Source organism: Tinamus guttatus, unplaced genomic scaffold, assembly GCF_059628265.1.
Source record: "Tinamus guttatus ecotype Peru unplaced genomic scaffold, ASM5962826v1 Tinamus_guttatus_pri_ptg000089l, whole genome shotgun sequence".
Taxonomy (NCBI): Eukaryota; Metazoa; Chordata; class Aves; order Tinamiformes; family Tinamidae; genus Tinamus; species Tinamus guttatus.
The window spans coordinates 4,329,273-4,341,480 of NW_028288623.1; the positions used below are offsets into that span (position 1 = coordinate 4,329,273).

Sequence of the window (12,208 nt, forward strand, 5' to 3'; positions counted from 1 at the left end):
CCCCTCCGGTGAAGCATTGCAGATATTCCTGTGCCTCACTCTTAGTATTGCTGTGGGTCCCGTTTCAAGTGGTTGAGCAGTCTGCCCCCCAGATGGCCAGAAATCCATCCGGGAATATTTGTTCTTATTGTTTACATGGCCACTTAGCTCTGGAATTGGTTTGATTATTTTCTCAATGAGAGACTGTGAAAACTCCTCAAAAGGGAAAAATCAACTGTCTAACAAGACAAAGGCAGTCAAAATATATTAGTTCACCCACTACTTGGAAGATCTGCCAGTTGGGTCTTCAGGGAGAAAGGGCTTCCCTTTCCCTTAGGGAAAGGGAAAAAAATAGTCTCATAGTCAATACATACAAAGAATGCCAAATGTCACAATCGGCACCAGCTTCAAATTCCAGACCTCTTTTTCAAATATTTACAAGGCTTCATGTAGATCTGGAGATTTCAAGTCACAAGAGAGCAAGAATAATCACAAAATCTGACTTCATGTAGAAGACAGGCTATAGAATTTCATTCAGTGATTTCTTCATCCAGTCCAAAGACTTGGGGAAAACTAGGGACACATTTAGTTGTGGTTTGAAGACTTAATCTTAAAGTGAATCTACCACAGTGCTTCATGATTCCAGTTGTAAATTACTTTCAAGCTTTACCTTATTTCTAGTTTCTCCTTCTTAAGACCAATCATTTTGTTTTCAAATTTGGAAGATTAAAGTGCGTCTTATTATCTGATATAATTTTTCCTGTAGGTATCTCTACATTGATGACCACCAGAAGAGATCTCTGCTTGGCCACAGGCTTGCAGTTACCCAAGAGCATACAGTATATTTCTAATCAGGCAAATCACATCCTAGGAAGTTCTTAAAACATTTCTTGATGGAGTTTTTAAAGCCTCTGGAACAGAGGGGAAATCATCCATCTTCATCTGTAATCCACAAAGGCAGCCTCTTCATTTGCTTCAGGCCTATTGGAGAGGCTAAATGCCTTTGTGGATCATGCTCAGTAAGCTGAACGTATCTGTAGGATTCTGTTTGCTTCGGAATATGCGCAGAATTATCTTTGGTGAAAGTGAAAAGGTCGGATGGGTAAAACTAGGTCTCTGCATAGTAAATAAACGTTCAGCCGTTATTTGTACCTTACTTAATTGAGGTAGTTGACAACATGTACTGAGAAATTTAAACTGGCCCTTTTGTTTGTTTTGCATCTTCTTTTCCTACTTCTGGCATTACTGTCAGAAAGTGTGGTTGCTTCTCCTTTTTTATTATTTGCTGTTCTTGCACTTCAGCAACACCAATTTCTTTAAACTTTTACTTCATTCAAAGCCCATCCTATAGCCAAAACAAGAAAATAAGAGTTAGCATTGTTTTTAATGTGTTGCTAAGCTTTAGTGCTAAGGTTTCCAAAGTGGGTGGAAAGTTTATACCTAAGTATTTGAGGCTGTCTGTAGGCTCAGGAATGCTTCAGTTAAACTCTTCCTCCATTGGAATGTTTTCTTTACAGAACTTAAGAACTTATTTTATGTTTCTAATGAAAATTTAAATTCTTTAGTTTCTGCATGTGCCATTCTAGCCACATAAGTATGCCACATGGTAGCCTTGGACTGTACCTTTGGCACAGCTTGTCCTGCCCAGAGTAACATTTGCTGTAAGCTAAAGTGCCACAAGAAGATGTTTTAGACTGAACGATAATTACAGGGAATTTTAAAGGAACTAGAGGATGACTTGAAGTTTCCATAAACATCAAAAACTTGGATTTTGAGTATGAAATTGGAGCAGTTCTGTAGATTAGTTCTTTATTTTTGCTAATCTGGCAAGCAGTTTATTGATAACAGGATTGAAGATAAAAGGGCAAAAGAATAATGACACCATCTAGAGCATTTTTCTTTTTAAAAATTCTTCAGCTCACTCTAAATGTAGTACTGTGAGAGTTTTGCCTGTAATAAGCCATTTTTCAGTGATTTTTTTGTTCACCTAAGTTGTGGAGCTTCCTCCAGAACAAACCATTTCATTCTTTCCTTCATATGAAACTGAATCGTTTCCCCTTTACCCTGGTGCTTCAGAACTAGCCTTCTGCTGAACCACGTGTTAATCCTCCTAACCCTTCCCTCTTTCAGCACTCCTCCAACAGATCTTTTGAGGTCAGTCTGCTTTAGCTCTCCCCTGTATTTGTCCTGAGTCTTGTACAGGTCATTCCAGGCAAATCTCACTATATCTTTGTCACTATTTTTCTTCTTCTTTTTCATGTCGTAAGCGAGAATCACCTATTTAAGTGTCCTCTTTGTAGAGTGGTTCAAGGCCAAAACATCTTCCTCGTCAAGCCTCCTTGCCTGCAGCATCACCCATAGATCTGGTTCTGGCAGTATTTGGTTGTCTTCTCGTAGGTTGGTAGAGGCAATCCAGGGTGCAGCCAGTGCTTAGAGAGCCCTCCTGGAAGAATTTACTTGCAGAGAGACAAACACGAGCAACTCGGGGGGAGTTCTGCTCTCCCCTTCCATATTCTTCTCTCCTGGCATGGCATGGATTTGACCATTACTTACTAATAAGTATTTACTAAAAAAAAACCTCCTTAAAAAAAAAAAGTTCTTTTTTGAGATAACCTGGCAGAAATCCTTGGCTTCTAGTATGCTTTCCTGTCATTGAAAAGTAACAGTTGGATCTCTCTCTGTTTTCTTCTGATTTTCCTAGGTTTTTGCAACTTTTTTCTAATCATCGTAGGAACTCTATGCAGAACAAATCTTGTTGTATTCATGCACATGCTTATAAAACCTAAGAATAAAGTGTGTGAGTGCTTATTCTTCGTTGCTTAGATTTCCTTTGTGTAACCCTCCATCTCAAATGGTGGGGATAATTATATGAGCTGTTGTTTCTGTTGCTATTTGTTTGGAAAACAAGGAAAAATCAATATTTAAAATAAGACAAATGCACATTCTGGATCTGGTTTCTGTTTACTTAATATCTGTTCTTGACAGTGGAAAAAGCAAATTAGTCAAAGACACAGCACTTGAATGTTGTTATTTCCTTTCAAACTCCTGTTGAAAACATCTTCCCTGAAGTAACAGAGATGAGTCACTCTTTCTGATAGCCCACAAAATCTTCCATAGCAAAATGGTAGAAATGGTTAAATGGAAAAATAACATTTTTTTTTCCTTAGAGTAGGGAGTTTTATGAGAAAGAAGTAGGGTTTTTTTATACATCTGCATATTGCAGTTTAGGTCCAATGCAAGGATTTTTTTGCTAGTATTTTTGGTTTTCAAATTGTTATTCATGCTAGATGCACAGAGCTGAGGAAACTAGACTGCAGGTAGCTTGCACACCAGACATACAGAGCATAGTCTATTAGCCAAATGTGATTTGTGAAGGCACAACATTATAAATAGTTATGTTTATATTTGGTTTTATAAAACTACAGCTCCTACAGGCAACACAAGAAGACCTTGACTTTTATTTTTAGTGTGGATTTTTCTGTTTGCTTGCTTGCTTGCTTTTCTAAAATTTAATAAGCCTGCATGGATATGGAGAGAATCCAAAAGACATGATACTGCTTACACCAGAAACCTTACAAATCTAAAGTTCAGAAAAGACTCTCCTGACATTAAAAAAAAAAAAAGATTAATTTTGAGGTTGCTCTGCTATATTTCCAGGAGACTGCTTTATGACTCTATGACTTTATGACTCCTGTATGACTTCGTGAGCATGGCAGAAAAGCAACCTGTGGGAATATTGTGCCTTAATGCAGTTTAAAAAGAAAGGCTGCATTGCCCAGGTCTTCAGCCTCCCTGGATACTTGTATATTAAAGATGATGATGACAGGAAAGGAGAAATTTAATTCATATTCATCAAGGCAATCCTTGAATTTCTAGGAAGTGACTAACGTGACTTTGGGGGGCAGATCTCATACACCAGGCGCAGTAAGTATTCTCCTGCTGCTTTGGGCATATCTCTACCTGTCACAGTGCGGTGACAGCCACTTTTTGTGCCGAAAGCAGCCTCGTTACAGCAGCAGCGACTGCAATTCAGTCTAAGCTCTAAATATTTATTGGCTTCCTGGGTGGATTTTACAGCCTTCATTGAGCTCCAGACATCTGTGACTAGGCTGCTGTCAGTATCAAACACAACTACTTTAAAGATAGCTCAGGTATGTCTACATCACTGCTCATTCCCAACACAGACAGTGGTATAAATGCATCCTTTAGTGGTCCTGGAGTTTGCATCATTTTGCATCGGGTGCTACCTGTCAGTTACATACCAATAAAGGGCTGTGGTAAAAAGAAGCAGTGTTTTAAAGGCCAGGGAAATATGAAACCAAATATGAAATATATTTCATATGAAATATGAAATACAAAGTCTTCACATTTCTCAAATGAACGCCATTTTTATCCTGACAGCAACATTTATTTTCTAAGACTATACCAGCTGGGCAAAGACTATGTCTCTGGAGTAGGAGGAAGAGTCTCTTTGTGCACTAAAGGACAATAAAACCATCATAGGCAGTGAGCCCTGGGGGAGAACAGTGTGGATTTTGTTAGCAGCACAGCAGCAGCAGGAATATAGGGTGAGCAGGAGACTGAAAACTGTGAGTGAGCAGTTGACGTGCTTCCTCTGCAACTGTGGCATTACCACCTAGGTTTTCTTTACTTGCTCTGGTAAGCCTCCCAGCTTCTTTGTAGTGGGCTGCTATTTTAAAATCACTTTGGAGTTAGCAGTTTTGCAATAGAAGGACAAAGTGTTATGCTCAGCTCTGTGTGAACATGGTTAACATGCAGATTGCAATCTGTCTCTCCCCAGCCCTGAGCACACGGTGTGGCCAAGTTTGTTCCGCTGTGAGAATATGGTAGGGCGTGTATACCACACTGCCCTGTGCTCTGGGGTCAGCTTTAAACTCTCTGTGATTTGCTTCATTTGTTACTGGAACTAGAGATACGGTAATTTGCGGTAGCAACCAAAGTAGCAGTTGTGGATTCCAGTTTTCACTCATTCCGACTGGTACCTTCCTTCTCTTCTTTCTCTCTTCATCGTGCAACATTGAACATTATTTATTCAGCTGTGGCCTGGAGACAGGAAGGAGCAATGTGGTCATGCACCAAAACTGCCCTTGTTTATTCCAAACAGCTCTTGGCAGACAATATGGTGCATGGGCAAATGTAATTTTCTGCATGGTCTTCACTGACCCTGCTGGAGGGAACAGGAAAACAGTCATCGCAGCAAACTGTGGGCACCTCCTAAGGTCTGCGGTGATCCCCTTCCTGTGTACTAGGTACCCAGTCATAGTCTGAGAAATTGATATGATCAACTGGCCAGACGCCTGGGGTGTCTACAGCCTGAGTTGTGTTATGGTCTAAAAGAGGCTATCATCTTTGATGCCCGGCTTAAGGGTGACCTTTCTCCAGACGCAGGAAGCAAGGAACTTCTTTCTTTACAGAAGGAACTTCTTTGCACTTCATCTGCAAGTGCTCTTCCTGCCTAAGCAGCCTGTGTGCTCAAAGACTAAAACTCTAATTCTTCACAAAATAGCAGAGAAGATCATTCTCCTTCTTCCATGCTGATTCTTCATTGTAACTGAGACTAAGTTTCACCCTTGGATGTGCTGCTTGGAGAGGATCTCCGGCTGCATTTCCCAGAGCCTTTCTGAGCCGCTCCTGTCTTGTTCTATGTTGCTCACAGTTTTGCACTAGAGAAGAAAGGATGGGGCTGTCACTCTGTACAAAGAGGATGGAGAAAAAGACAACATAAATAATTGCCAGATCTTAAGAATGTCTCCATTCCAGCAAGTGAGAGCTGGATGATGCTTAATTAAGGCCCAGTTACCCTCTTAGGCCGATTTCATCTAGAACCTTGAAAGAGGCTTGTGAACAAAACCTGAGTTCCTCAGGAAACCTGCCCCTACCCTTGCTTCCAGGGGAGGAAAGAGGAGGCTAAACTTCAGAATTCATGAAAAGGGTTTTTGCCGCTGCAAATGGGCAGGTTATCCTCCTAGACGTCTGTCCTCCTAAATACCTACTTCCTTGTTCTGAGCGCCTGGGAGATCCTTTGTATCCTGCTGGACACCTTGCTAGGAAAATCTAAAACTGTTCAGAGCAGAGCAACTCAAGTGGTGAACTGTGCAGGGAGGGACTTAGAGGGTAAGATAAACTTACCCTACTTTATATAAATAGATATAATAGTTAAATAGATTTTCTAAGAGCTGAAGAAAGTGTTATAGTCACCTGCTGAAAAATGAAAGGAAAAAGTAATGGGAGAGCAAGAGATATAAGGAGGCATAAGTAGGAATCTGAAATTAAGCAACGTATAAATTTAACTTAAATTAAGTTGGCTTCCAAATTTTGCCATTCCTACACCAAGGTGTAGATATTTTAGGCAAAGATCGTGAGTTTAATAAGTAGTAGTATTCAAACCTGGATTTAGGAAGCTTTTAAGAGTAGCTGTTACAAGTTCTTACTATCCTCTTCACTAAAGAGAAAGGGAAGGTTTCAGAAGAGCCTTTTTATGTCTAGCACCTCTGGCTTCTGGTACCTGTTTTTGAGAACGATTTTATGAAGACTACATGTTCATTATATGATAAATATAAGTATCTTCTTTAGGGACTTCTCCATCTGCAATGGAGGACAGCCTCTGATTTGCATTATGGTATGAAATGACAATACAAAAAAGGGCACCATGCTCTTCATATTCTTCCAGACTATTCACATTTGGAATAACAGTGTAGTCATAGCATTTAAATTCAGCTTAGCATTCACATTTTGAGGGGGGAAAAAAAAAAGAGAGATTCCAATGTATTTATCCCTGCAGTAGAACAGATTGCACAAGCTCCCACAATGGTTTTGGGTTTCTGTATAGAGTGGGTCTTCCTTATGTTATAGCAGATTTCTAATTGTGGTGGTAGCTTTTTAAGACCAAGCAAAATCTTTGTACTCGACATTCAAAATAACCTTTTTGTAGTTTGATACGAAACCCGATCCCATTCCCCGGTGCTTCATGAGGAGATAGAAATCCCCGCTGAGATGGCCCACAGGTTCTAGAGATTGTATATAAGGAATATGAAAGAAACCTCTGATTTTTTCAGCTGTTGAGTTTTCTGAAGTGAGAAAAGTAGAAGCCCTCTCTCTTTCTCTTGCTAATAATGTAGGCAATGGAAAAATCTATAGCCTGATTTTGGTGAGTTTTCCCGCAATGTTTCTTTAGTCAGCAAATAAAAAATTAATCTGGCTGGATTGGACATTGCAGTGATATGTTCCTTTGATGCTGCATACCTGCCCCATTAACCACCTAGGAAATATTTCCTAAGAAGTATTTCGCTTTCTCTCTCTCTTCTTTCTTTCCTTTTTTTTTTTTTTTTTTGAACTGTCAGGCTTTCATGAGTTTGGGGAGATATGAAGACATTGTGGCTATTACCTGGGTCAAGGTTGGTTATTTGGAGAGGCGTTTATGGGCTAAGGATGGGTATGAGGTGTCCGTAGTAAAAGAACTCACACTGTGAACCCCAGTCCTGGTGCCTGTGTCCTTTGGATTCCCTCCCTGACTGCTACTTGGCTCTACTTCCTCCCCTGGCTCTTTCTTCCATACTTTGCATTCTTCTGTATGTAGAAGTTCTGCAAAATTGTTGCTGTTTGGCGAGTCCTCTCCTTAACTGTAGTCCACAGCCTTTTGGACTAGGAACATACAATCATGTAGGGTTTTTGACATCAGTGTGTTTCCATTCCCTGAGGATCCCAAACACTTTCCTAAGATTCAACTCTCTGAGTCTTCTTCTGCTGAACCACAAAGGCCATTCTTGACCAGTCTTTCACAAAGTAGCTCCCTAAAACATGAATCATTTGACTGCCTTTTTGTGTTTTTTGGACCTTTGTTCTGTGCTTCCTATAATACAGTGACCAGATTTGTACACATTATTCCAAAAGAGACCGTCCAGCTGCCTTACTGAATGCCAAAGTAATAACGTCTGTGGTTTATACTCTGTAGCCTTCCATATACAACCCCAAACCTTGTTTGCCTTTGTTACTGTTGCCAGATGTTCTGTGGATGGATTTGAGGCGTATTGTGGTGAATGTCACCATGCCAGTGAATTTCAGCAAATTTAAGCAGCTTTGAAATGTTTCCTTTTTCTAGATGGTTATATGCAAGTTAAACCAAACTGTGTTGTGCCTTGAACTCCCCTATTCTGGTTACCTCTTTTTCATACTGAATCACACTACCTGTTAATAGTTTATCTTCAAAAGCTTTTCTTTCTTTGTCAGGTCTGTTTTTGATGCTCTGCTTTGCTGGAAACTCCATCTGAATGGTCCAGCTCTGAAGGCTTAGGCAGTGGGATAGCAGTTTTATTGTTGTTCAAGTTTACTTGAATTGTATCCCTGACTCATGAAGAAAACAGGAGCTCTTTCCCGAGACAGCAAGCAAAAGGAGGGAACAACCTGTAAAAGGATGCTGCTTTCTCACCTGTGCTGTCTTTCCCTACAGATTTGCTGGCAGCACAGGAATACCACTGCTTGCTGCAGCTGCTCTGCCCCGACTTCCCCATGGAACTCACTCAGAAGGCAGCAAGGTGGGTCCTCATCTGCTCTTTTAAAGCAAGATCACTCCTACACACATGGGCTTAGGAACTGTATTTGTGGGTTAAGATATGGACAGGGACATTCAGCAATAAAGATTTGGGGGAAAAAGAGAACTGAAGCTGGGAACAGGGGGTTTTGCTAGCAGTGAGAAAGAATGTATATTTAAGGTATACAGGGGTGAAATAATCAGTGCAGTGTTAAGTATATGAAGAATGCTGCTTCTGGCGTTGTCTAGGCTCAGAAGATGAGTCGCATATAAAAGAATGTTAGCCAATATGTTTTCAACGGACATGATTGTAAACTCTGTTTTAAATAATATTTACAATCTGTATAAGTTCACTCCCACTCCAGCTTCCCATGGTTGATCACATTTTAAAGGTACTAGGCTCTGAAGCAGTGCCACAGCGTTTTAAAGTATGTGAGCTAAGAACCTTGTATACCAGGCCACACATGGTAGCTAATCTGTTTGAAATTTTATTTTAATCTAGACAAGGTCTAAAGCTGATAGATAGCTCAGGGCACTGATAATGTGATTCAGAGTTATTTTTTATTGATAGCGCTTGCTGATTCCAGTCCAGCCCAGATAGTTGATTATTAACCATCTGATAGTACAAATGTAATAAGGTATTTGCATCTGTTTGTGCGGGGAGGTCAGTTCAGATCTCAGTAGGAGTGCACACACACATATTATAATCACAGCATGATTACTGAATAAATAGTCTCATTCCTAGCCATCTCGGCAGTGGGGGCACAGAAACTAAACTTTTTCATAAACCCAGATATGATCTTCGGAAGCAGGGTCTAGGCATACACTCAGGATATTGGTTTCTTTGGTATCAGAGCCCCATGAAAATTATTTTCAAGAAGGAGAGTAAAAAGAGAACTGTTGCCATCTGCAAGTACTTCCACTCAGCTGATTCTCTAAATTCCTCTGTAGCTCCTACGTGCTGCTGTCCCAGCTGAACTGCAGCTAGGGCCATGTAGGTTCAATTAAAACTAAAAGTCGAGTGCTGCTTTTCCCTCTTGCTCATCAACGGGCTTTGTGGTCTCCAGTTATTCGGCCTCTAATGCCAGATTAATGCAGAAGGCTAGCCCTGCAGCAGGAATATATCTGCTGCTTCCTTTCAGGGGGACACGAAGCAGGAGTCCCATGCACTGGTGTGTATTTCATAGGTTTCCAGCTGAGCTGAGCAGGAATTTGTGATGGAGCATGAAAGGAGACTTCAACATATCTGCACTAGTTATGATGTTTGTGTCAAGGAATTTAACACACAAGGCTGTTGTGAACTAGAGGCCCCATTCAGGGGCCTGCTGCACTGTTGTGCGTGTGCCTTAGAGACAGACAAGCAGGCTCTGGGAGCAGGTGCTAGAGAAATGAGATCTGTCTGAGGCACCCAGGCTCAGGTGGGGATGATCTCACTCCTACTTTTGGCTGGCTGGAGATTTACTTGCACGTTGCTATTATTCTGTTACAAACTAATCCGCCTGAGCAGTTTTAATAAAACTTATAAAACATCCTTTTCTTCCCTTCCATTTCTTACTCTCTCTCTTTTCTACTTTCTTCTTCTTTACTGGTGCTTATGCTGGTTGCTGCTTCCTATGTGTCCTCCAAGTGTCCTCTTTGGTTTGTGCCCATTAGAAGGGCGAACTCCATAGGCTCTGCTCCAGAACTAGTTGATTAATTCCTTGCAGAGCACAAGTGTCGCATGCAGACCTGGTGACATTGCTGCTACTCCTTCATTCTGTGCACCCTGGACAGCTTTGTTGCTAATTTGCTTTGGGAGAGGAAGTGAATACAGCAGGGGCAGGATCAGCCACAGCCTTCACTGATAGAGCCAGGACCTGTGGGGTTATTGGTGCTCTCGGGAAGAGAGAGCTCTCTTAGCTGTAGTCTCAGTGCTGCATGACTGAGATGATCTCACATCACAGTGCACTCCACTTGTCCAGGAGCTGTTGCTATGCACTGATAACAAACACTGAAAGACTAGGAAATATCAGGGCAGAAGAATAGAGGCAACAACAGTATAGGTTTTATTGGTGTTACAGCTGAAAGCTCCATTTCCCTGTTCTATATGCCATGTGAATACACAGCTCATACCCAAAAAACAAAGAGCCTATATGTCTCTGTGAGTTTCCTTGGGCTTCTTTTTCTTTCCCCCTCTGTAGGTCTTAGCCACTAGCAGTTTGAAGATTTAATGTTCAGAGTTACCTTTAATCTTCACAGATAACTTCTGACTTCCTGAATCTTGAAGTTGCAGAAGAACAGACAGAAGGATTTTTCTAGTTTGATACCATCAGAAGGTTCATGTTGCACTGATCACTGCTAGTGGAAGTGGGGCTTAGAAGACTCTGTGCCCCTCTTGGTGAATCAGTGTCTGAGAGGCTAGATCCTACTGTTTTTGTATATTCCATTTATTTTTGCCCCTGGAGAACCAGGGGCATCCTGGCGTTATGGCACACTGTGTCATTTAGATTTTAACAGAGGCGGAGAACAGTAAAAGTCCTTTCAACTTGCATGGTCCAGAGTTTATCTTGGGGACTTCCTCCCTGACCTTAGATTCTGAGATTTTAGCTGCAATCAGCACATCATAAATTTTCCCCGTAGCAAGGTTTTCCTGCCAGTCAAGCCCCCTTGAACCCTGAAAGACCACTACACTCTTAGCAGAGTCCCTCAACTGTAGGCATCTTTCTTCAATGCTTTCCAAAGTTTCTCCTTGATTTTCATTATTCACTGCATGCTGAGTACTAATCTTGTAAATAAGTCTGTGCCCCTGAGGCCTAATTCTGACAAGAAAGAATGAATAAAGGATCTCCTAAAATACCAGCTACTGGGTGAACTTCTTTGAATCCAAATTTAAACTGTCAGAATTGGTCCTCAACTTTGGTCTTGTTGCCTGGGTTATGGTCAGGATTCTCTCCTTGCCAGGTGTTGCAGGGAAAGGGTGCAGATATGTTGCATCTGATGCTCTCCTAGCTTCCCAGGTTGTGCAGTCAGCTAGCTATGTGAGGAAATAGCCAGCTGCAGTCAGGCTCCTCCTAAATTATTGCACCCATGTAAAGATTTCTCAGCCTGGCCAGTGTGGACAGTCCACAGTGCAGAGTCCTGGGCCAAGTGGAGTCAATAACCCCACAGCAGAGAGCACCTCGTTCTATTTAGACACTCCCCTGTCACACACAGGCCACACGATCCTCCTCGCAGGCTCCCTCTGCCCTTCTGTAAGGAGGAGAAGGGACTTGGTGTTGCAGGGCGCAGGCATTGACCATAGCTCCAGATTTAACAAGCAAAGTGAGTCGTCATGTAGGTGATACAGTATTGACTCTCCACAAAGCAAATGCATGAAAAACTCCCACACTGTTGTTCTCTGGCTTCTCCAGGATGGGGCAATCCACTGGAGAGAAAAAAAAAAAAATACCACACCGTTGGTGCTTGTGCTTTGAGAGGATCTGGGGGACAGACCAGCATTTCAAAGAAGAGAGCGCTGCTTCTCAGCGATACGGCCTGTAGGGTTTCCAGTGTGCTTAAAGAGTGGTTGGAAATGCCAGTGGCTGAGTAATACTGCCTGAGAGATGAAGATGCTCTGCCTGCCAGCTTCAAAGCCATTTCCTTGATGTGGCCACTGACAATCTCAGTAACATGCTTATTATTGAGAATTAAGAACTGAAGCTA

At 41.6% G+C, this 12,208-nt stretch overlaps 1 protein-coding gene across 1 annotated transcript in view; it reads left to right on the forward strand.

Moving 5' to 3' along the window:
- CSTPP1 (centriolar satellite-associated tubulin polyglutamylase complex regulator 1) overlaps nt 1–12,208 on the forward strand; it is a 76,399-nt gene that overhangs the window by 54,557 nt on the left and 9,634 nt on the right. The window contains exon 4 of the mRNA XM_088520544.1: nt 8,447–8,531. Within this exon, the coding sequence (XP_088376670.1) occupies nt 8,447–8,531 (85 nt within the window). The remainder of the gene's footprint in view (nt 1–8,446; nt 8,532–12,208) is intronic.